The 22,424-nt window shown below is 52.3% G+C and overlaps 1 protein-coding gene across 5 annotated transcripts in view; it reads left to right on the forward strand.

Annotated features, from left to right (window-relative positions):
* Positions 1-22,424, forward strand: part of SNX24 (sorting nexin 24) — a 149,391-nt gene that overhangs the window by 54,177 nt on the left and 72,790 nt on the right. The window contains exon 2 of one of the 5 annotated variants that reach the window (XM_070076042.1): positions 699-795. The exons of the other annotated variants lie outside the window; for them this stretch is intronic. Within the exon in view, the coding sequence (XP_069932143.1) occupies positions 699-795 (97 nt within the window). The remainder of the gene's footprint in view (positions 1-698; positions 796-22,424) is intronic. 5 annotated transcript variants of the gene reach the window in all.

Genomic DNA, 22,424 nt, shown 5'->3' on the forward strand with positions numbered 1-22,424 from the left:
GACACGGGTGCCTCACGGGGCCTGGCTTCCCACAGTCCATCCCACGTAGGTGGCCTGGGGACCGCCGTTCAGCCTTCTCCGCCTCCGTCCCGGTCGTCTGTCTGTGCCCCAGACGGTAGAGGGTATCTGCCCCTTGCTTCTGCGTGGGGTCTGTGCAGCTTCCCTCTGGGCCATCCACTCACAACCCCTCGCTGCTCCTCCCAAGCCCTCTGGTCCTGCTGTGGCTTCTCCGTGGGAAAGACCCTATCCCGGCTGACAGCTGAGCCTGGCAGACCTGTAGGAGGGGACTGCGTGTGGGCCTAGGGGTAAGGTTTCAGCTGCATTGCAGAAGCTAAGGAATGGGGAGGAGGGTCCCCCAAGACTAGCTTCCATGTGTGCTCTGGACCTCTGGTCTGCTGAGAGGCAGCTGCCAAGTCCTCTGCTTCTCTGGCCTTCTCGTGACGTTGCCGTCTGGAAAAGGTGACGAGAGAACACCCCTGGAGGTGCTCACGGGCTGGTAGCAGATGTCGCGGTACAGAGGTGACGCTGGTAGAATGATTGCTGCACCACTGGGACGCGCTGCACGGGCACCTCGGTTTGGACCCTGCGCACGCGGTCTTTAACACGCCCCTGGAGTGCTGTGTCCTGAGAAAAACCACGCTTGGGTTCCAGGTTTTTGGGACCAAAATCAGCTTCGCTTCTAATTCCTGTTTTTCTAGTAACATTCTGGAGTACCCTGCGTTAGCCCAGGCTGCCCTGATGAGAAACCACAGACCCAGGACTGAAAGAGGAATCTTCTCTCGCTCCAAGATCGAGGTGACCTCAGGGCCGGATTCTGGGGAGCCCCCTCCTGGCCTTCTCTGCACCCACTCGGCCTTTGCTCTGTGCACACGTGACGGGGACGGAGAGGGAGAGGGAGAGTTCTCTGCTGTGTCTTCCTCTTCTCTTAAGGATGCCAGGCGTGGTGGACTGGGGCCCCACTGCAGCCACCTCCCTGAACCTTAATTCTTTACATAAAGGCCCCCGTCTCTCAGTGCATCACATGGCACCCACGTGGAGGACACAGTTGGAGCACAGCAGAGATGGGGCCTTCATTGTCTGTGCCGGTGGTCCAGCACCAGACGCGTGCAGTGTGCATGTGTGCACCCGTTGGCCTGCAGTCAGGAAACGAAATGCTTGCTGTTTGAGTGACTGCTCAGGAAGCCACGCCCCCATCTACAGGTGCAGCCGTCCCTGAGAACTTCCTGTTCCAGTCATTCGCTCTTCACCACTGGGCGGTATTTACATCTATTGCTTGTCTTTTATCATCGGTCGTATTTGTAGTCTGTGGAAGCTGTGGATTCAGGTGTGTGTCTTACCCTGCCCTGTGGCGCATACGGGGCAGCCAAAGATTAGTAATCTTGTAAAGATTCTGTGAGTTTCGGAGCTGAAAAGAGCCCACGGTGGCCATGTGCCGTGGCATCCCCACGCACTTACAGTGGAAGGAGAGGCACTCCGGGGGAGTCGCTGGTTTTCCTACGTGGCACAGTCCGTGGCCGAGTCTGGGAGAAAGAGCGCAGCGTGGCCTTCCTGACACGTGGCCACCTGCCCTTTGCCGCGCGCTGCCCTGCCTTTGAGGGAAGTTTCAATGAGGGTTAAAACTTAGCTTCGGCACTGTCTTGGACATGTCCACCCAGGTGCACAGCTCACAGGGGTGTGTGCATGATCTATAGGAGAATTTATCTTATACTCTCAGTGCAATTGCCACTTTTTGCCGCTTATTAAGACTTCAGAGATACAAACCAGTAGCTCAGTAATTGCTTTCTTGAATCTGCCGTTAATAATTACATTTAGTAAAGCTGTATCGAAAATTAGAAAGGCAGAGACTAATGGAAAACTAGATTTTTCACTGAATTAGAAAGCGAGACAATCCATATATTGACAACCCTTCAAGTTGAAACAGATCAGGAAAACCGTTTTGGACTGTTTGTGCAGGGCGCCCAGCAGGGCTGATGGGCAGTGGCGTCCACGTCCCAGGCCGGCAGAGAAACTCAGAGAGATTTCATGGAAATGGGCAGCTGGCTCTGATTTGGTTAGAAGTCATTTGAATCTCTGAAGGCCTGGAATTTCTCCTAACAAAGAAGTAGAAAATACAGAATTGTGTTAATGAAGTGGGAATATCTTTGAATTAAAAAAAAGTGAAAAAGCACCAGACTCATTTGAGGGTCCTGTCCTGCAGCCAGAGAGAAACATGGCGAGAAGGCTCCGTTTGGCTGGCTTCTGTCGTTCTAACTTCATGGCCAGAAAAACAAGTTTATTTCGTGGTATTTTGTAAAGGGCGCCAGAGAGATCCCAATAGTAGATTTGCTTAGGGTGGCTTAGGTATTTAAGAAAATAATTCAAAACTGAGGCGCAGTGATGCTAACCAAGCAAAACCGGGAGCACTGGTACCTCTGCTGCACCTGTCAGAGGGACTGCTCCCGGGCAGTAGCCGAGGGCCAAGCCGAGCTGCCGCTGCTGCTGCGCGTGCGCCTTCCCAGCAGAGCCTGGTCGCGCAGCTCCCTCGCCCCAGGTTCCACAAACAAGGCCACAGCAGCGTTCGAGAGCAGTGCCTTCAGGGACTCAGTTCTGTGTGTCACACTGCGGCGACGCTCATAGCTGGCCAGCGATGGATCCACGTGTCTGCTCACAGTGTTTGGTAGTGAGAAGTTGGGTGAGTCTCTCCAGGAGAGGCAGAAAGAAACGTCTGGAAACCAGAGGACCCAGCTGGTCGTCTGCACGCTACATTGTGGGGGGTTTGGGAAGAGAAACAGGAGCTGTAGGGGTGAGGAGTGAGCAGCGGGCACGTGGTGGAGCTGCTGTCTGGCGCGTTCGCCTGGGGCTTATGTTTTGAGCAGCCTCCGATTTCACAACCAGGAATTGCACATCAGGGAGAGAACCAGGGTGAGTGGGATGGCCCTGCTGGAGAACGGGACACAGGCTGAGATGCCAAGGGTGTAGACTGATCCCGAAGCTTGCGATGTTTGAACAGCAAGGTTAAGCACGCACAGTTACGAATGAGCTAGCTTCTGCTTGCGTTGTGCTGGTGTAGGGTGCAGAGCGAGGCTCGCTCTCTACCTTAGAGCAGACTTGGAGATGCGTGTACTTGACAAAGGAATGCAAGTGTTAGCCCTACGTGAAACCCTGAGGAGGTAGATAGCCTGTGGTCGGCCCCCCTCCCCCCCGCCTTGTTAGAGGTGTTGAAGGATGTAGAACTGACAAGTGATTTCTCTGTCCCTGGCTAATACGTATTAATGAGGGGCCTGGAACCCAACAGTTCGGATTCTTAGCTCCTTTTTTTGCTATTGTAGAATATTATCTCTCAAAATTTTAGAAAGTGGCATAAAACTGGGGGGAAAAACCCAGGAAAAGTGCAAAGAAGGAAAAAAATGACCCATGATTCCCGCAAAGCATTTTGGCTTTGTTTTTCCTCCCAGACACACACACACATGCAGAACACATATATACATGAATGATGCAGTTACACACATGTGTTTGGTAAATGAAGCAGCCTGCCTTGTTTGCTAACTTTAACAAGATGAATATTATCCTTTCAATGTTGACATGTTTTGAGACATTATGTGAATGCGCCATCATTTATTAATCCTTTATTAAAGTATTGCGTTGCCTGCAATACTTTTATAATTCTAAATATACTTCTTATACTTTTTTATAAATATACTTTTTCATTCTTACAAGTCATAATTTAAGGCTGGCGCTGTGGAGCAGCAGGTTAAGCCATTGCCTGTGACTCCAGCATCCCCCAGGAGCACTGGTTCCAGTCCAGCTCCCTGCTAATGCACCTGGGAAAGCAGTGGAAGATGGCCCAAGTGCTTATGCTCCTGCGCCCGTGTGGGAGACCCTGATGGAGTTCCAGGCTCCCGGCCCAGCCCTGCCTGTTGCAGCCATCCGGGGAGTGAACTAGTGGATGGAAAGTCTCTGTCTCTCCCTTTCTCTCTGTAGCTCTGCCTTTCAAATCAATAAACCGTAAAATAAATGGATCTTTATTAGTACAGTAGACATCCGTACAGGCATCAGTGAGAAATAATCTTGCACTTTTTGTTCTTTTTCCCAAACATTGATTGACAAACTGTTTTTGTTCTGTTTCTGTTCTTCATCTGTGTCTTTTCAGATGGACCTGTTCTTGGAATAGGTTCCCTGAAAAGCTGCGTTTGAGGTGGCAGCCCCGAGGATCCCTGAGGCCAGGCACCCGCCTCTCTGGGAGGGTCTACATGCTCCTGTGAGACGGATGAGAGGAGTCTCATTAGGGAAGGGGCAGCCCTGGCAAAGCTGTGTGTGGGATGGAGCGTGTGGATAGCTTAGGGAGCCACATTTGGGGAGTGGAGGAGCAGTCGTGTCTGGAGGTGCCAGGTCCCTACCTTGCCGGCCATTTTTGCCAAATGTCCTTTGGCTGCCTGTGCGCTGTACCCTGGAGAAAGGCCAGGCGGGGACTCCCAGCAGTACCCTCTCTGCCTGGGCAGAAGTGCTGTGCAGGAGATCCGGGCCGGGGGCTGGGGTGGGGGAGAGTGGTTGCTCCCATGCCCTGGGCAAGCGGGCGTTTTCAGCCCTGGGCTGCCTTGGCTTCAGCTCAGGCCCCTGGGAGTGGCAAAGTTTGCAGCCTGGGGTTTCCCTTTCTCAGCAGAGACCACAAGTGTCCTATTGTAGCTGGAATGCGACCCACAGACAAAAGCAAAACACACAGACAAGATGATTATCTTTTGCAAGTCTACACCTTTTCTCTTTTCTCGAATCCATTGTTCTTTGTTGAAAGCAGGCCAACAAATTAAGTGATTATGATGTATCATGTAATAGAAGAATCTCTTTGTTTGAGGGGGAAGAAAATCGATACGAGACACTCTCAGAGGCTTTTTGCTCGCTCCCAGCAGCTCCTCACATGTGGGTGTGGAGACACTGACCCCAAAGGCGGGAACAGTGGTTCCTGCACAGCCCGGCTCTGTGGGCTCCCAGCTGTTCCCTGAGAGACGGGACGCAGGTGGCGACATGCGGATCTAGTTGAGGCAGTAATTGGTGTGCTACAGAAGTTGAGCTGTAAATTTCCTTTAGGTGAACATAGCACTTTAAGCCATATATCAGTGCATGCTTTTTGAAAAATAGGCTAACTTGGAGTCGGTGTGTGGTGCAGCGGGTTAAGCTGCCACCTGCAGTGGGATGCAGATCCCATCCTGGCCTCAGTTCGAGTCCCTGCTGCTCCACTTCTGATCTGGCTCCTGCTGATGTGCCTGGAAAAGCAGCCAAAGATGGCCCAAGTGCTTGGGTCCCTGCGCCCACACAGGAGTATCTGAGGGAGTTCCAGGCTGTTGACTTACAGCCTGACCCAGCCCTGGCTGTTGTGGCCATTTGGGGAATGGGCCAGCAGATGGACGATCTGTCTCTGTCTCTTCGCCTTTCAAATAGATAATAATTTCTGAAAAGTGGGTTGACTGAACTATGAAGCAGTGAATGCGACCTGAGTTCATGTCTTCTCAACATCGCCCACTTGGACTGTCCCCTGATAGCTGCACCTGCGCAGCACTCCTTCTCCGACCTGTCTCGTCACTTCCTGAAACTCAGCCGTGTGCTTTACTTGTTCCCTATCTCTATTACTTGTTTTCAGTTCCCCCTGCTACGAGGTAAATTCCACAAGGGCAGAGAGCTCTTTGTGTTTGATTTTTTTTTAATTTTAAAGCCTCAGTCACTGTATTCTTTTTTTTTTTTTTTTAAAGATTTTATTTATTCACTTGAGAGAGTTACATACAAAGGGAAAGCCAGAAAGAAAAGTTTTCCATTTCTTGGTTCACTCCCCAAATGTCCGCAACGGCCGGAGCTGGGTGGATCAGGAGCCAGGAGCTACTTCTGGGACTCCCATGCGGGTGCAGGGCCCAAGCACGTGGGCATCTTCCACTACTTTCCCAGGCCACAGCAGAGAGCTGGATTGGAAGAGGAGCAGCCAGTATGCAAACTGGTACTCGTATGGGTGGGATGCCTATGCCACAGGCAGAGGCTTAGCCCACTACTCCACAACACCAGCCCCTTGATTTTTTTTTAAACAGATTTATTTATAAGTCAGAGTTAAAGAAGGGGAGAAACAGAGAGAATTATGCATCTCCTGGTTCATTTCCCAAATGTCTGCAGTGGCCAGAGCTGAGCTGATCCAAAGCCAAGAGCCAGGAGCTCCTTCCGGGTCTCCCACACAGGTGCAGGGGCCCAAAGACTTGGGCTGTCCTGTGCTTTCCCAGGCCATTAGCCAGGAGCTGGATTGGAAGTAGAGCAGCCAGAACTCAAACTGGTGCCCATATGAGATGCCGACGGCACAGGCAGAGGCTTAGCCTACTGAGCTAGAGCGCCGGCCCATCCATTTAGTTTTGGGAGAAACCCAGTAGCACCCAAGGAGACAGCATAGTGGCTTGTGTGCCAGGCAGGGTGCTGGGTGCTTTCTGTTCCTGGTCTTGCTCATTTCCTCCGTCACGAGCCCTGAGAAGGTCGGCTCTGTCGGTCCCGGTGGAGGAGCAGGGGCTGTGAGGAAGTGCAGTAGCAGGTGGCAGAACCGGGGCTCAGGCCTGTGGGCCCAGGCTGGAGTCCTGCAGAGACGGCTGACCACTGAGACGGAGAGCGCCTCTTAATTCCTGTTGCGGAGCGATCTAGTCGCTTTCCAGCCTTGGGGACAGAGTCCTTTAACCAGGTAGGACCAGCTTTCTGCAAGGAACCGTCTCATGCCGCCTGCTCTGCCTGCGCCCTGCCTGGCGCTCCTGCCGCACTGTCCGACAGTAACTCACAGTCCTCTCCCGCCGCCACCACCAGCGGCTGCGTGGGCTGCATCGAGGTGCCTTCGTGTTCTGCGATTGGTCGTCCGACTGTCAGTGGCATCTCTCCATCCCTCCCCTTCTGTTTGTTTGTTTCTTGGGTGCACACGTTCTGTTTAAGGCAATGGGGATACGACAGTGGACAGGCAGACCAAGTTCTCAGTTGTCGTGTGCATGTGTGGTTAAGTGTGCATAGGTATATGTATGTTGTGTGTAGTCATGCGTGCGTGTTTTCGGTGTACATGCATATGTGTTTGTGTTTATGTACATGTGTGTTTTATGAGTGTGTGCATGTACATGTATGAGTTGTGTTTGTGCACATATATGTGTTTGCATGTGAGATGTGTGTAAGGGAGAGATACACACACACACACACACACACACAGTTAGGCCCTAGTAAATGACAGAGGAAAAAGAAAGGTCTGGGGGTGGGGAGTGATGGGCGCCTGAATTAGTGCGTTTGATGGGCTGATGGGTTACACCGTTCTGAGAGGGTGACCAGCAGGAAGGAAAGGTGGGCTCGTGGCTGACAGCTGGACAGTCAGAAGTCACGGCTACACCTCAGCCAGCCACCGAGGAGGGAGCACTGTGGGAGGGTGGCACTGGGAGTGCCCTGTTGTGGTTGACGGGTCGAGGCTGGCACGGCTGGGCCAGGAGGCGCGTGCGGGGGTGTGAACAAGTGAGCCGCATCGGGAGGTGTGAACAAGTGAGCCGCATCAGGAGGTGTGAACAAGTGAGCCGCATCAGGAGGTGTGAACAAGTGAGCCGCATCGGGTTGTGGCTGCCGAGAGACTCAGATGGCTACAGGGCTCTGGTGGAGCCCGAGGCAGCTGGGAGGTGTTGAGTGAGAGTTCGAGGCAAGGGTAGAGATGCGCGGGCAGAGCTGACACCAAGCTTGGCAGGGCCCCAGGCTCGTGTTGTGGATGACCGAACCCACTGTCAGAAAATCCTCTCAGAGTAGCGTGCTGATGTTTCACACGTTTGTGGAGCCGACCCCGGGTCCGAGACCGCCTGTGCAGACAGCTCTGGGGGAGTATCTGAGGGTTTGCGTTCACCTCCAGGTCATCCTGTACCAACAGTGAGAGGTGGTTTCAAAAATCACCGGGGCGTGGGACCGGTGCTGTGGCAGAGCAGGTTAAGCTGTCTGCAGTGCCGGCATCTCGTGTGGGCACCAGTTCAAGTCCTGGCTATTCAACTTCCAATCCAGCTCCCTGCTAATGTACCTGGGAAAGCGACGGAAGATGGCTGAAGTCCTTGGGCCCCCGCACCCACATGGGAGACCTGAAAGAGGCTCCTGGCTGATCAGCCCGGCCCTGGCTATTGAGGCCACTTGGGGAGCGAACCAGCAAAAGTTAGATCTCTCTCTGTCTCCCCCTGCCTCTCTCTGATTCTGAGTTTCAAATAAATAAATCTTTTTTAAAAAAAATCACTGAAGTGAACACACAGGCTGCACATCTGGAAGCTTAAGCCAGAATCAAGTAAAGGCTGGTGAGTGTTGTGGTGCAGGGAGTTAAGCTGCCCCTTGAAGCCGCATCAGAGGCCTGGTTCCAGTCCAGCGCTGTGCTGATGCGCCTGGGCCCTTGCCACCCTCCTGGGAGACCATGATGGAGTCCCAGCCTTCTGGGTTTGGCTTAGCAAAGGGTGAGCTGTTGCAGGCATTTGGGGAGTGAACCAGCAGAGGGAAGATTTCTTTCTCTCTAAAATCCAGGGGAGTCAATCCCCACCCCGTACCTGGGTTTATGACTGCGGGCATTGGCGGGCAGGTGCGTAGGAGACCCTGCACCTGGTACCCGCAGGTGAACGTGGTCCTCTTGTTCCTTCTCCACCACCAGCAGCTCCCCCACCCTGCTGCTGTAAACATGTGCAGCAGTGCTGAGAGGTTAACAGTGTAAACAGTGGTGCTGCCTGGGTCCTTGCTAAACACCACACAGTTGGTTGATGGTGTATGTGAATATTCACATTTCATGCTGGCTGCAGACCTGTGTGAGAGGCCGCGTGCTGAACTCCCTGTTACAGGCGAGGAGACTGAGGCACCGGTGGCGTTTGGCAGTCCAGAGGAGAGCAAGGGAAGTCGCAGAACGCAAGGTTGTACTAAAAATCCAGTGGGAGAAGTAATACTAATTTACACCCAAGTTGATCAAGATAGAGTTGTATCAGCTGGCGTTAAACCTATTTTTATATGGATTCTGTGAGACAGTTGTGCTGATCTGTGTTTTCTTTGTAAATCGGTTGAGGAGGTAAAGTCTTGTCTTGTCATGCCGGCATCCCATCTGGGCGCCCGTTAGAGTACCGTTTGCTCCACTTCCAATCCAGCTCCTTGCTAACATGGCTGGGAAAGGAAGCAGAGGATGGGCCAAGTGCTTGGGCCCCTGCCATCCATATGGGAGAACTAGATGGAGTTCAAGGGTCCTGGCTTTGGCCTGGCCAGCCCCAACCACTGCAGCCATTTGGGTAGTGAACCAGCAGATGATGGATCTCTGCCTCTCCCTCCTCTTCCTTCTCCCTCCCTCCCTCCCTCCCTCCCTCCCTCCCTCCCCTCTTCTCTCTCTCCCCCCCTTTCAAGCAAGCAAATCTCTTAAAAAAATAAGAAGTAGAGAGGCAGATAGGAAGCTCCCATCTTCTGGTTTGTTTCCTAAATGCCTGCAGCAGCCCAGGCGGGGCCAGGCTGGAGCCAGGAGTCTGTAACTCAGTCCAAGTTCCCAACATGGGTGCGGGGACCCGATTTCTTGAGCCATCACCTGCTGCCTCCCAGGGTCTGCATTAGCAGGAAGCTGGAGTCAAGAGCCAGAGCCAGGAATTGGAGGGGGTGGGTGTGGGTTTTATAGGTGGCCTTGACCACTAGGCTCAGCCCCCACCCCTGAGTTTGAAACTACCTGAAAGATGGATTGGGGGGGTCACAGTCCGTTCATCAGGTGGGGAATGCCGGTGTGTCCCCAGGTCCCGGATCCTGCTCTGGACAGAGCACAGACACTGCTTTGTGCAGAAGACGGTCAGCCATGAGGGCCTGAAAGCCGGGTGCTCTCCAGGCCTCTCTGGGAGCTGGAATTTAGGGACCGAGGGGAAAGCTGCCAGAGTGGAGGAAGGTTCCTGCTCTGGGGATGAAGCCGTGAGCTGTGGGACGGTCTAGGATCCCTGAGTAAACCTCTCCCTCGGGCTGTTGGGAGCCCATCTCACTCACTTCCCAGAGGCCCCCGGATTTCTGTCTGTGGCAGAGAGCTCCCCTTACTGCCTGGATTTGCAGCTTCCGCCTCCTCAGCCTGTCTGGTTGATGTCCACTGTGCGAGTCAGGCTTGCCGCAGCCAGGACCGAGCCCCCGTCTGCCCCACGGATGGGTCTCTTGGCCCTGGTGCCAGTGCCACCCTGCCCCCAGCCGCTCGGATGGGTCTCGTGGCCCTGGTGCCAGTGCCACCCTGCCCCCAGCCACTCAGATGGGTCTCACGGCCCTGGTGCCAGCACCACCCTGCCCCCAGCTGCTCGGATGGGTCTCGTGGCCCTGGTGCCAGCGCCACCCTGCCCCCAGCTGCTCAGATGGGAAGCCTCAGCATTGCACCTGACTCTGTCCCTTCTGTTGCCAACTCCACATCCCACCAGCAGCCTAGGCTGCTGGTTCTGCTGTCACCCACGTCTCCCCACCACGCTCAGGGCTTACGTCAGAGCGTTCTCTCCGTCACTCTGGGCACACAAATGTGCCTGGCGTTTTGCCCTCTGCCTGCACCACCCTCCCCTGCGCCCTGTCCCTAGGGAGGTGTAGGACTCCCTGCCTCACGTCCCTCAGGCCTGGGGATATAACTGGGCTGGGGATATAACACGCCCTGGCCCCAGGCCTGTGAACTTGGCACTCACCCACAAGGGCCCCGCCTGGCTGGCGTGCTGAAGCTTGAGGGCCTTGCCCTGGGGGAGGTCGACCTGAATTCCGAGTGGGCCCTATGCTGTCCTGTGAGACCGTGGGAGTGGATGAAGAAGGCAGAGGGATAGGCAGGGGCGTGCCACCAGGCTGGGAGCCACTGTGGCTGGCCTTGATGTTGGAGGAGAGGAGCAGCGAGCCAGGGAGTGAGTGCAGGGGCTGTCGGAGCTGCAGGCGGCCTATAGGACGCTGGGACCGTGTCCCCAGCTGCTGGCATGCGGGACCTGGACTCCCTGAGATTCCCTTCAAGGGAACGCAGCACAGCCTGGATTTTAGCTGGGCAGACTGGACCCGCGAGAAACCAGCCAGGCCCTCTGGATGTGGGACCTGCAGGACTGGGAGGCTGTGAGTGGGTGCTGTGTTCCTGACAGCAAGAGTGCAGGACTGGGCGAGCTCTTGACCCCAGTGTTACGTCACCCCCAGGCCTTCCCTGGCCGCCCATCTGGCCAGCAGCCCCCACAGCCAATAGATGGCATCGCCCTGTTCACTCGCAGGTAAACTGGGACCTGAGCTGGCGTCGCGTGGGTGACGGATCCTTGCTGAGCGCTTGGTAGGACGTGGCCTTCAGCTTCCTCCCCAGCCTGGTCCTGCAGCAATGCCACCCTCACCGCCTGGCGGTGCCACGCTCAGCTGCTTCTGTCCTCTGTCCTGTGGCCCAGGGCCTTTGCACGTGCTCACTGTGCAGTGTCCCCCCCCCCACCCCGCTTCGGCTGCTGTCCCCAGAGGTCTGTTCCGAAGCGTCCACTCTGAAGGGGAAACTACCCTCATCTCTGGGAGCAGATCCTGTCCCCTCTCAGGCCGTCAGGTAGCTTCTTACAGGCCTCCGTTCCAGCACAGTCACCATGCGTTAGGGCACGTCCTCGTCCCAGCCTTCACGGCGCACACAGCTGGAATTCACAACTCAAAGGCGGGAAGTTCGCTGCTGCCGCTCCTTCTTCTGGCAGAGTGCGGCGGAGTACCTGGCACACAGCTCGGTAAAACTCGGTGGGAATAAATGGACTTGTAAGCACATGAGAGTTGTATTTGAAAACGAGTGATCATTGTTTATGAACTTCGCTCCACAATAACATGGGAAGGCAGAAATCTGATTAAATCTTTTCTCCTGCTATAAAGTGTTTTATGTGAATGTACAGCCGTATGTAGCACACACATACAGTAGGGGGATTGTCACATTATACAGGGAACTATACTGATTGTAACACTACCGCTCGAGCACCGCTGTGGCCTGTTTAGCTGCCTGTGTGTGCTTGTGTTATGTAGTCGGGGCATAGTGTAAATAAAATACAGTATCCAGCCTCTTCAGTGATTGGGACAGATACTTCCTCACATCAGTCATGTCAGGATCCACTTGGTGATGACTTCTCCCTGGGAAAATTCTGAAAGTTTTGGGTTATTTTGGGCACATAGGGTTTCTGTGAGGCTGTCACCAGGAGTCGGTTTGGTCACACTGAAAATGGGGGGCTGTGGGTGCGCTTCAGCAGTGGGGTTTGGCCATGGAGGCACTCTGTTGAGAGGGCGGTCTGGGAAGCCAGTGCTGCCTGCGGTCCCAGAAGGCTGTGCGGTGGTGATGGGATGGCGTGGAGGCTGCAGGGAGGCCAGGCTCCCCGGTGAGCAGCTCCACATAGATGCTGCCGCGGCAGGGGGGATGCAGCAAGGCCCAGCTCCCCCCAGGATTTCTGTGGGAAGCAGGATGAGGTGGTCGACAGGTTGGAGCAGATCCAGGAGGGCTTCGGAAGCAGGTGGAAGAACTGGTGTGTTTTTGTGGACACCGTGGGCTGGAGATCAGCACGTGCACACTCTAGCTAAGCAGTTGGAGCGAAGGAAGGGTGGATTCTTTGGTCACTGTCTGTGGCAGGCTCTGTGGACCACAGACCACTGTAAGCCACCTGTGACAAAGGCTGTCCCCCCGAGGCCGTGACCGCCTGCTGGAGACTGCCCACCTCTTCATAACCTGCAGAGTCACCTTCTCCATTGCAGAACCTCTTACACAGCACTCAGGCACTTGTGTCCCAGCAGAGGGTGCAGCAGGCGTTGCTGTGTCGTTCGCACTGATCTTACAGCGAAGTTCTGCGACACAGATACTATTCAAGATGTGCCCTCGTTGGTGGCCAGCGGAGGTAAAACTTGTCCGTTTTCGTTCTTTCAACGCAGGCTATAAAGGGAGCAGCAAAGCTCATGGAGCAGTTACCTTCCAGGGTGTGAAATACGATTTCTTGCCACAGCAACTTGGGAAAGCAGAGAACCCTCCAAATTCACGTTTTCTGGAAAATCTAAGCTGGAGTAGCAGATACTGGAAGTAATGAAAAGCCAGGTAGCCAGTGTGCAGGTGTGGCTGATGCATTTGAGTGCTTTTCCCCCTCTCATCGGATTGATTGATTGTTTTTGTTGTCATATTGATACAGCTTAAGAAGAAAGGAAAAAATGAGGACTTCCCATAACCAAATAGCTAACCACTCAAGGAACTGCGACTAAAAGCAGTCAGGGTGTAGACTGAAAATCTGAAATCCTGGATTTATCTGTGATGTTAAAAAAATCAGTAAAGTAAGGAGTCTCTCCTTTATAACCAGAAAGGTGTAAAACATTTAGCATTAGCATTTAACGTTGTCAGGATATTTGAAAGTAACATGTGTCCTTAGAAGAATTCCAACACTAGGCAGGCTGGCACCGCGGCTCACTACGCTAATCTTCCACCTTGCGGCGCCGGCACATCGGGTTCTAGTCCCTGTCGGGGCGCCGGATTCTGTCCCGGTTGCCCCTCTTCCAGGCCAGCTCTCTCCTGTGGCCAGGGAGTGCAGTGAAGGATGGCCAAAGTACTTGCGCCCTGCACCCCATGGGAGACCAGGATAAGTACCTGGCTCCTGCCATCGGATCAGCGCGGTGCGCCGGCCACGGCAGCCATTGGAGGGTGAACCAACGGCAAAGGAAGACCTTTCTCTCTGTCTCTCTCTCTCCTCTCTCACTATCCACTCTGCCTGTCAAAAAAAAAAAAAAAAAAAAAAAAATTCCAACACTAGGTGTTGGGGGAAAATAAGGTGTGTCTAGAACCTTCTAGAACCAGAAGTTCCACAGCTGCTGGTTTGTAGAAGGCACAGTGCGTCTAATGATCCGTCTCCAGTTCTGACTCCTGCCACTGAGTCTTCCAGGTTGTCCTCTGCCTCTGCTCTTTGAAAATGGCTCAGCTCAGCTGTCCGTGTCATTCCGTCCCCTCGCACTCAGCTCTCACTGTTTATGGTTTTCACGTTATCAGTTAAAAATGAGCATTGTGATTGTTTCTGTTGGCTGCTTGGCAAGTTGAACCTGTCTTCACCCACCAGCTTTGGGACGGAGCCTCGACTGCTGAGTTTGAAAGATGAAAAAATTGGCACCGTGGCCACTTCCATCACCAATCCCTCCCCACTGCATTTCCTGTCTCCTGAGTGGAGTGGCATTATTTTCCTACTGGCCAATTTCTTTTTTAAAATTGATTTACTCATTTGAAAGGCTGAGTGTGGGGAGAGAGAGAGGGAGAGGAAAAGAGAGAAACAGAGAGAATATTTCGCATCTGCTGGTTCACTCCCCAAATGCACACAACAGCCAAATCTGGGCCAGGCTGAAGCCAGGAGCCAGAAACTCCAGCAGGGTCTCCCACGTTGTGTTGGGGGCCTTCCCAGGTACATAAGGGAGCCTGGAATGCTGTCACAGGCTGTAGTTTAACCCACTGCACCGCAGTGCCAATCCCTGTACAGGTCTGTAAAGTGTGTACAATCTCTGCGTGCGGGGTAGGGAACTTGGATTTTTTGACATCACTGAAGGCCAGACAAAATTGTCTACTTAAAGATTAGCCTGCTGCAGATTTATTGAACTTTGAGTTCCACCTGTGGTTGCCTCAGCAGAGCCGGTCCACGTGATTTTGTGGGCCTTACGTGGCCTGCAGGCCACGTGGTCCCCACGCCTGGATCAGCTCCCTTGCTGTGAAGGTTGGTTCTAGAAACTGAGCGTGGGGAGTGCTGTTTCCAGTATGGTCGTCGTACGGATGTGTGTGCACGTTTTTCTGTTTTCACAGTACAATCAAGAGGTGTATTTAGAACTGTAATGAAGGAAATGTAGCCTTATAAATTACTAAATTGGTACTTCTCAGTGGATAGCACTTCAAGCCTTATGTCAAATCAATATTCTTTTACTATGATTCTGTAAATGGCACCACAGTGTGTTACATTTGGTTTGCTTTATTTTCAGACATTTACATTGTTTATGGTTGTGCTTATTTTTCTTGAACATTTTAAGCATTTTTTTCTTGCTGAAAAGTTACATGCTTTGATGATGTTGCTGCAGCATTAGGATTTCTCATTGGTGTTAATCATAGCATTTTCTCCATGAGTGCTTTCCTCTCGGGGCCTTCGGGCTTCTTTTTCTGATTCGAGTGTGTGTTAGGCTGCACAGCCGACATGCTTTTGCCCATTTTATTTCTCAGTTTGGTCTACAGTCTTATTTTTTTTAATTACGTATTTGGAAGAGTTACACAGAGAGAGAGGCAGAGACTGCGAGAGAGGGATCTTCCATCCACGGATTCACTCACTCCCTCTGCGACCACAGTGGCTTGGGCAGAGTGGGTGGCAGGGCCCAAGCCCCTGGGCTATCTTCTGCTGCCTTTGCCAAGCCATCAGCAGCGAGGTGGATTGGAACTGGAACAGTCGGAACTCGAACTCGCGCCCGTATGTGATGCCTGCGTTGCAGTCAGTGGCTTTACCCGCTGCACCACAGTGCCAGAACTTAGAACTTCAGGATTGGCTACTTTTTTGAATTTATTTATTTCTTTAAAGATTTATTTATTTATTGGAAAGGCAGAGTCACAGAGAGAGGGAGAAATCTTCCACCCACTGATTGATTCCCCAGATGCCCACAGTGACAGGGAGAGGGACAGGCCAAAGCCAGGAGCTTCTTCTGGGTCTCCCACATGGGTGGAGGGGCCCAGCCAGGGAGTGGATCAGCAGTGGAGTCTTTTTTTTTTTTTTTTTTTGACAGGCAGAGTGGACAGAGAGAGAGACACACAGAGAGAGGTCTTCCTTTTGCCGTGGGTTCACCCTCCAATGGCCGCCACGGCCGCACGCTGCGGCCGGCGCACCGCGCTGATCCGATGGCAGAAGCCAGGTGCTTCTCCTGGTCTCCCATGGGGTGCAGGGCCCAAGGACTTGGGCCATCCTCCACTGCACTCCCGGGCCACAGCAGAGAGCTGGCCTGGAAGAGGGGCAACCGGGACAGAATCCAGCGCCCCAACCAGGACTAGAACCTGGTGTGCCGGCGCTGCAAGGTGGAGGATTAGCCTAGTGAGCCACGGTGCCCACCTAGCAGTGGAGTTCTGAATGGTGCCCATGGCGGATGCTCGTGCTACAGATGGCGGCTTAACCCCCCACACCAAGACACCGGCCCCTTGATTTTATTTTTTGATCTGAAGATTCCTGAAAGCACCATAAAGAAACTTTCTGTGTTCTTGCATGGTGAAAATAGCGCTTTCCCTGGAGTTCTTCTAGTTTGAAGATCATTCACTACCAGACAGTGTAGTTGTTTGCCGCTGTTTCTCCATGCGCCACGTTGACCACAGACAGCTCCCTTTAAAGAGGAGGGCAGCAAGCAGCCTGGGACAGGTGCCTCCGTGTGGCCCGGGCGCCCTGTGCGTCCTGCTGCAGGCACTCGTGTCCTTCTCGTGGTTCGCAGCCCCAGGATTTCTGTTATTTGCACTGATTTCTCAAAAAGGACTTAGGTTCTCTCTCTCTCTCTCTCTCTCTCTCTCTTTTTTTTTTTTTCCTTAAAGTTTGTTTATTTGACTTAACAGAGAGAGACAGATGGAGATAAGGTCTTCCATCCACTAGTTCACTCCCCAAATGGCCACAGTGGCCGCAACTGGGCTGATCTAAAGCCAGGAGCCAGGAGCTTCCTCAGGGTCTCCCACGTAGGTGCAGGGGCCCAAGGACTTGGGCACCTTCTGCTGCTTTCCACGGCACATCAAACCAGTGCCCGTATGGGATGCCAGCACCGCAAGGGGAGCTTTGCCTGCTCTGCCATGGCACCGGCCCCAGGACGTAGAGCCATTATTTTCTGGGTTTTCCCAAAACCGAGGCTGCCTTTTTGTTGTGTTTGCACGTGAACTGCAGGAGCCACAGCACTAGCCTCAGTTGTAGGCACTCGCAGGTGTGCAAAGCAGCAGCATAGCTTGCTTGTGCCACAACACCTGCTTTGTAGTGTATCTTTAAAAAAATTTTAAGTTTCTGAAATTTAGATATTTAGAAAAATATGAGAAAAAGGTAGCTGCTTCATTATCACGCAGGTAATATATTACTTTACATAATATAATATATTCAGTATTAATTTATATTAATGTATTAACTTAATAATATGTCTCACTTTATCAGTGTGGCATCTTAGAAGTATGACTTAAGCCTCAGAAGAGGAACAAATGTTTACATTAGTTTTTTAGGGTAAATGTTGTTAATAATTATGTATTTAAAGATTTATTTATTTGTTTGAAGAGCATAGAGAGTCAGTGAGAGAGAGAGATCTTGTATCAGCTAGCTCACTCCCCAGGTGGCTGCAACAGGCAGGTCTGGGCCAGGCCAGGCGCCAGGCGCCAGGAGCTCCGCCCAGGTCTCCCGCGTCAGCTGGGTGGCAGGGGTCTGATGCCCGAGTACTCGGACCGTCCTCTGCTCTCTTCCCAGGCGCATTGGCAGGAAGCTGCGTTGGAAGCAGAGCAGCCAGGACTTGAGCTGGTGCACCTGTGCGCGGCGCGGATGCCACAGGCAGCTGTGAGCAGTGCACCAGAACAGGGGACCAGCAAGCAGTGTTGTGATTCCCTAACAGCTGGAGGCGTTCTCATCTGTGTCCCCTATTAAAAACTGTGTGAGCTGTCAATTTGTACCCCTGCAGATCAGGGCTCACAACAGGCGTGTGGGAAATGGCTGTTTCACAGTCACCTTCTTCAGTGGAGTAATAATATCCTTTATGTTATCCTTACTGCTTATTCTAACTCAGGAAAGACAGCAAGTATGTTGCCCCTGCCTCTTGGGCTAATCGATCCAGTGTTACATATGAGGATGCTTCAAGAAGTTCATGGGGAACTGTGACTTAGGGTCTGCATTGCAGAGCTGGCGCTGTGGCTTAGTGTGGCTGCCGTCACCGCGGATGATTCTGGGTTTCTCCCCTTGCGAGTGTGGTATGAAAAACCTGGGCAGGTGTTGCGGAATTGCTTTTGAATCAAAATAGACTTATGATTTTGATTCCATTTTCTGTGAACTATTAGAAGTATCCTTGTATGTGTGCGTGTGCTCACATGCGTGTGTGTAAGCATGAGAAGTTCTATTCTGAGTGCATGGTGGTCCCTCACAAGTATCTGATTCTCAGTGTAGACCTACACTGACCTCAGCTATTTGGAGCGCTGGACTTCAAACTTTATGTGTAAATAGATTCCCTGTCTACACTTAGCAGGCACTGGAAGTGGTGTGTCTGTGTTTTTCCTTTGTTCTTTTGTTTTTTGATTGAGTGTTTGTGTTTGGCAGACCCTGGAGTTAATTTATTAGACACTGTTAATCTGTTACAAGGTAATTTTTTTTTGCTTTAATTGGGCGTGAGTAATTGTCAGATATCAGCTTCTTTAAGGCCATTCATTGAGGAACAGCCATTAGGTCCTTGATTTAGCTGAGGTTTATTTAGTAGTATATTATTATCAATATTAATATATAATTATATATAATATTAATATATAGATATTATGTAGATGTATGTCTGAAAAATTGGGTGTAAACCCACGTTTTGAAGTGTTTTCTCAGTGACTGGCAGTGTTACCCCAGAGATGTTATCAAAAGGGGGAACGGTTGGCTCTGACATGCACTGAAGACCACACTTGGGCACTGGAACCTTCCCTTTAAGTGACGGCATTTTCCCTCCGACTCGAGTTCTGTTAACTTCATGTTTCTACAGCTGTGGCAAAGTTTAGTGAACAGAACAGAGTAATTTGTGTTTTTTAAACAAAACAAAATGGCGTTCGGAAAACGCTTGTCTGGCTGCATGCAGCTCTGCTGACTGTGCCGTGGGGTTTCTGGAAATCTCCGCGGGGTGAGTTTTTCTAATAGAGGGAGACTCAGTCCATCAGCCTCTGTGCAGTGTTGGGTGAGATAGTTGGAATACGCCACCACGTGTACTCGTCACACTGGACTAAATTCTAACTCCGCTCATGAGAGTCAGTGTGGTGAACAGCCCTGCTGGTTGGGGTGGGCTGGACGTGCTGCCGGTGACAGCGTTTTGGCAGGTCCCTCTGTCCTGGAGTGTCACCTGCCTGTCGTGTGCGTGGAGACCAATGTTCTGGTTCCAGCCCTCAGGGCGTGGAGGAGAGTGTGGGCTCAGGGTGGTCCCTGGTGAGGTGGTGCAGCCGCCCAGGACCGTGGGAGGGGCGTGCGTGACCGTGGCTGCCGTCACCCAGAACGTGTCTGGGTTTCTCCCCTTGCCAGTGTCCAGTCTTCCCAGCGAGTGGGACCCAGTGAGAGTCTGCTCAGTGGGAGTCAGAACTGTGCAGGGGTGCAGGGGTGCAGGCGCTGGGCCCGGTCTCTGGGTTCCGCGGGCGGCGCCGCCATCGTGAGGCTGCGACTCTCCCTGAGCCTCCCTCCCGCCGTCCTTGCTGAGAGAAGGCGGTCGCGGTAGCTGCCGTGCAGAGTGATGATCCTCCCGAGTGAGAGTCAGACAGCACCTGCTTAGAAATCCCTGCTGCCTCTGCGGCTGGTGCTCCTGTTGTCGTCTGGGAAGGACAGTTTAAGTAGCTTGAAAATAATGATTCGCAAGAGCACATTTCTAGTAATTTAAACACATAGCTTAGCTTAGGCCGGCGCTGTGGCTCACTAGGCTAATCACCTGCCTTGTGGCGCCGGCACACCGGGTTCTAGTCCTGGTCAGGGCGCCGGATTCTTTCCCGGTTGCCCCTCTTCCAGGCCAGCTCTCTGCTGTAGCCAGGGAAGGCAGTGGAGGATGGCCCAAGTGCTTGGGCCCTGCACCCCATGGGAGACCAGGAGAAGCACCTGGCTCCTGCCATCGGATCAGCGCGGTGCGCTGGCCGTGGCAGCCATTGGAGGGTGAACCAACGGCAAAGGAAGACCTTTTTCTCTCTCACTGTCTACTCTGCCTGTAAACAAAACAAAACAAAAAAAACCCCGTAGCTTAGAAGATGTGTTGGATCACTGTCAATGAGTTTGGTTATTTATACTATAGTATATCTGCCATCAGATTGTATTTGATCTTTTTAATGTCACTCTCTTTTTTTATTTTTTTGCTTTGCTTCTCAGATTTTGTCTTGCCAGCTGGTTTTCAATCATTTGATTATGATGTGTCTTGGATTTTTGTTTTTTTCCAAGTGTCTTATGTTTGGGTTCGTTGTTCTTGGATCTGTGAGTTGACAGTCCTCATTAAACAGGCTTTGGCTGTGGTTTCTCCAGGTATATTCCCCGGACCCCCAACCTCCATGTCCATCTCTCCTCTCTTTCAGGGACTCCTTTGATAATTAGGTTTTCTTGTTTAGCTATCCCAAGGTTCGCTGATGTTGTTTCTTTATTTTTTAAGATCTCCTTTTTATCTCTCTAATGAAGTGGATTGTTTCCACTGACAGGTTTTCAACACTAATCTTTTGCAGTGTCTAGTCTAGTCTAATCTGCTGTTATATGCAGTGTATTTTTGTTTTGTTTTTATCACAGATAGCAGTAGGACACAGACCTCTTCTTTAAGTGTTTTTGTTTGTTTTAGTTCCCTCCATACCTCTCCACATAACACAGCTAGCTTTTCTTTTTGGTTCTTCAATATAAGAAATTCTCTCCTAATTTTGATGTTGTTGTCTACTAATTTTATTTTTTAAGGTTTCCTTGTTTTTTAAAGATTATTTACTTATCTGAAAGAGTTATACAGAGAGGCAGAGAGAGAGAGAGAGATAAAGGGGGGTCTTCCATCCACTGGTTCACTCCCCAGTTGGCCACAACAGCTAGAGCTGTGCCGATCCGAAGCCAGGAGCTTCTTCCAGGTCTCCCATGCAGGTGCAGGGGCCCAAGGACGTGGGCCATCTTCTACTGCTTTCCCAGGCCATAGCAGAGAGCTGGACTGGAAGTGGAGCAGCCGGGTCTCCATCTGGCACCCATATGGGATGCCAGCACTGCAGGTGGCCGCTTTACCCGCTGCGTGATAGCACCAGTCCCTCCTTTATTTTTGAAAGGCAGAGCTACAGAGAGAAGGACACACACACAGACCACAGACAGACAGACAGAGATGGAGAGAGCTCTTCCATATGCTGGTTCCCTCCCAAGTGGCTGCAATGACTAGGATTAGGCCAGGACACAACCAGGAACCTGGAACCCCATCTAGGCTTCCACGTGGGTAGCAGGGGCCCAGGTACATGGATGGTCTTCTGCTGCTTTCCCAGCCACATTAGCAGGGAGCTGGCTTAGAAGCAGAGCAGCTGGGGCTCCAACTGGTGATCAGATAGGAAGCTGGTGTTGCAGGCACTGTGCCATGCTGGCCCCGATCTGTCTTTTCCGAGTCAGTTTGAGCTGATTGGTTTGTCTTACTACCATTGAGTTGTCTTTTTCTGTTTCCATGTGATTCTTTTTAAAAAAAATTATTTGTTTATTTGAAAGGCAAAGTTACAGAGAGGCAGAGAGAGAGAGAGGTCTTCTACCCTCTAGTTCACTCCCAAGATGGCTGCAATGGCTGGAACTAAAATGATCCAAAGCCAGGAGCCAGGAGCTTCTTCCAGGTCTCCCATGTGGGTGCAGGGGCCCAAGGACTTGGGTCATCTTCTGCTGCTTTCCCAGGCCATAGCAGGGAGCTGGATCAGAAGTGGAGCAGCTGAGTCTCGAACCGGCGCCCATATGGGATGCTGGCGCTTCAGGCGGTGGCTTTACCCGCTACGCCACAGCGCTGGCCCCTGCTTCCGTTTGATTAAATGTGATTTTGTGCACGTTGTCTTGTAGGCTGCTGGGTGTTTTTATATTCCTAATATTCTTGAGCGTTGTCTGGCCTGTGGAGACAGTGTGATGTCTTCAGGTGTTGCCTTTAAGCTCTGTTGAACTGCAGGGACACAGTTACTTTTGCCTTCGTCCTGAGTCCCCTAATGCCTCAGGACTTCGGAGGCTTTGCAGCCTGACTGTGTGAAGCAGGCAGGGTCCCCCGTTGCACGTGCGCACTGAGCACTGTGCCTGTGATCCTTCCCGCATCCCTGGGGGCGACCTCCCCTGTTCCATTTGCTTGTCTGGGAGCTTTGGGGGTGGCCCCTGTCAGCTCTGGGGGTGTCTCCCTGCTCCCTGCTCCTGGCCCTCCAGTGCCTGCCCTGAGAACCTTGACCACCTGGGCCGCCTGCTCCCAGCTCCCCTTCCTGAATGTGAAGGGAGGGGCCGTAGGGCTCATCCTGGGTGGGGACCCCTTCCCTGCACGGAGGCCTGGGAAGCCTCTGCAGGCGGCAGGCTGGGCTCTTTGTGTCTGTTTCCTCCCTTGGGTTCCCTGATACCCAGGGGCCTGGGAGCCTTTCTGTCCCCCATGTGTTTTGTCCAGTTTTGTATTCTTTCCAGGTGATGGGGTTGCAGGTCAGTCTTCCCCCTGTTACTCTGTCTTGGTAGTCAGTGTGCACTAGGCTTTAATTTTAAAATGGTTCTGGTTTTACATAGGAGTGAAAAGACCATTGGCCCCCTGGTGCCCACCTGAAACACAGGGGCAGCCCCACTCAGCTG

Source organism: Oryctolagus cuniculus, chromosome 6 (genome assembly GCF_964237555.1).
Source record: "Oryctolagus cuniculus chromosome 6, mOryCun1.1, whole genome shotgun sequence".
NCBI lineage: Eukaryota > Metazoa > Chordata > Mammalia > Lagomorpha > Leporidae > Oryctolagus > Oryctolagus cuniculus.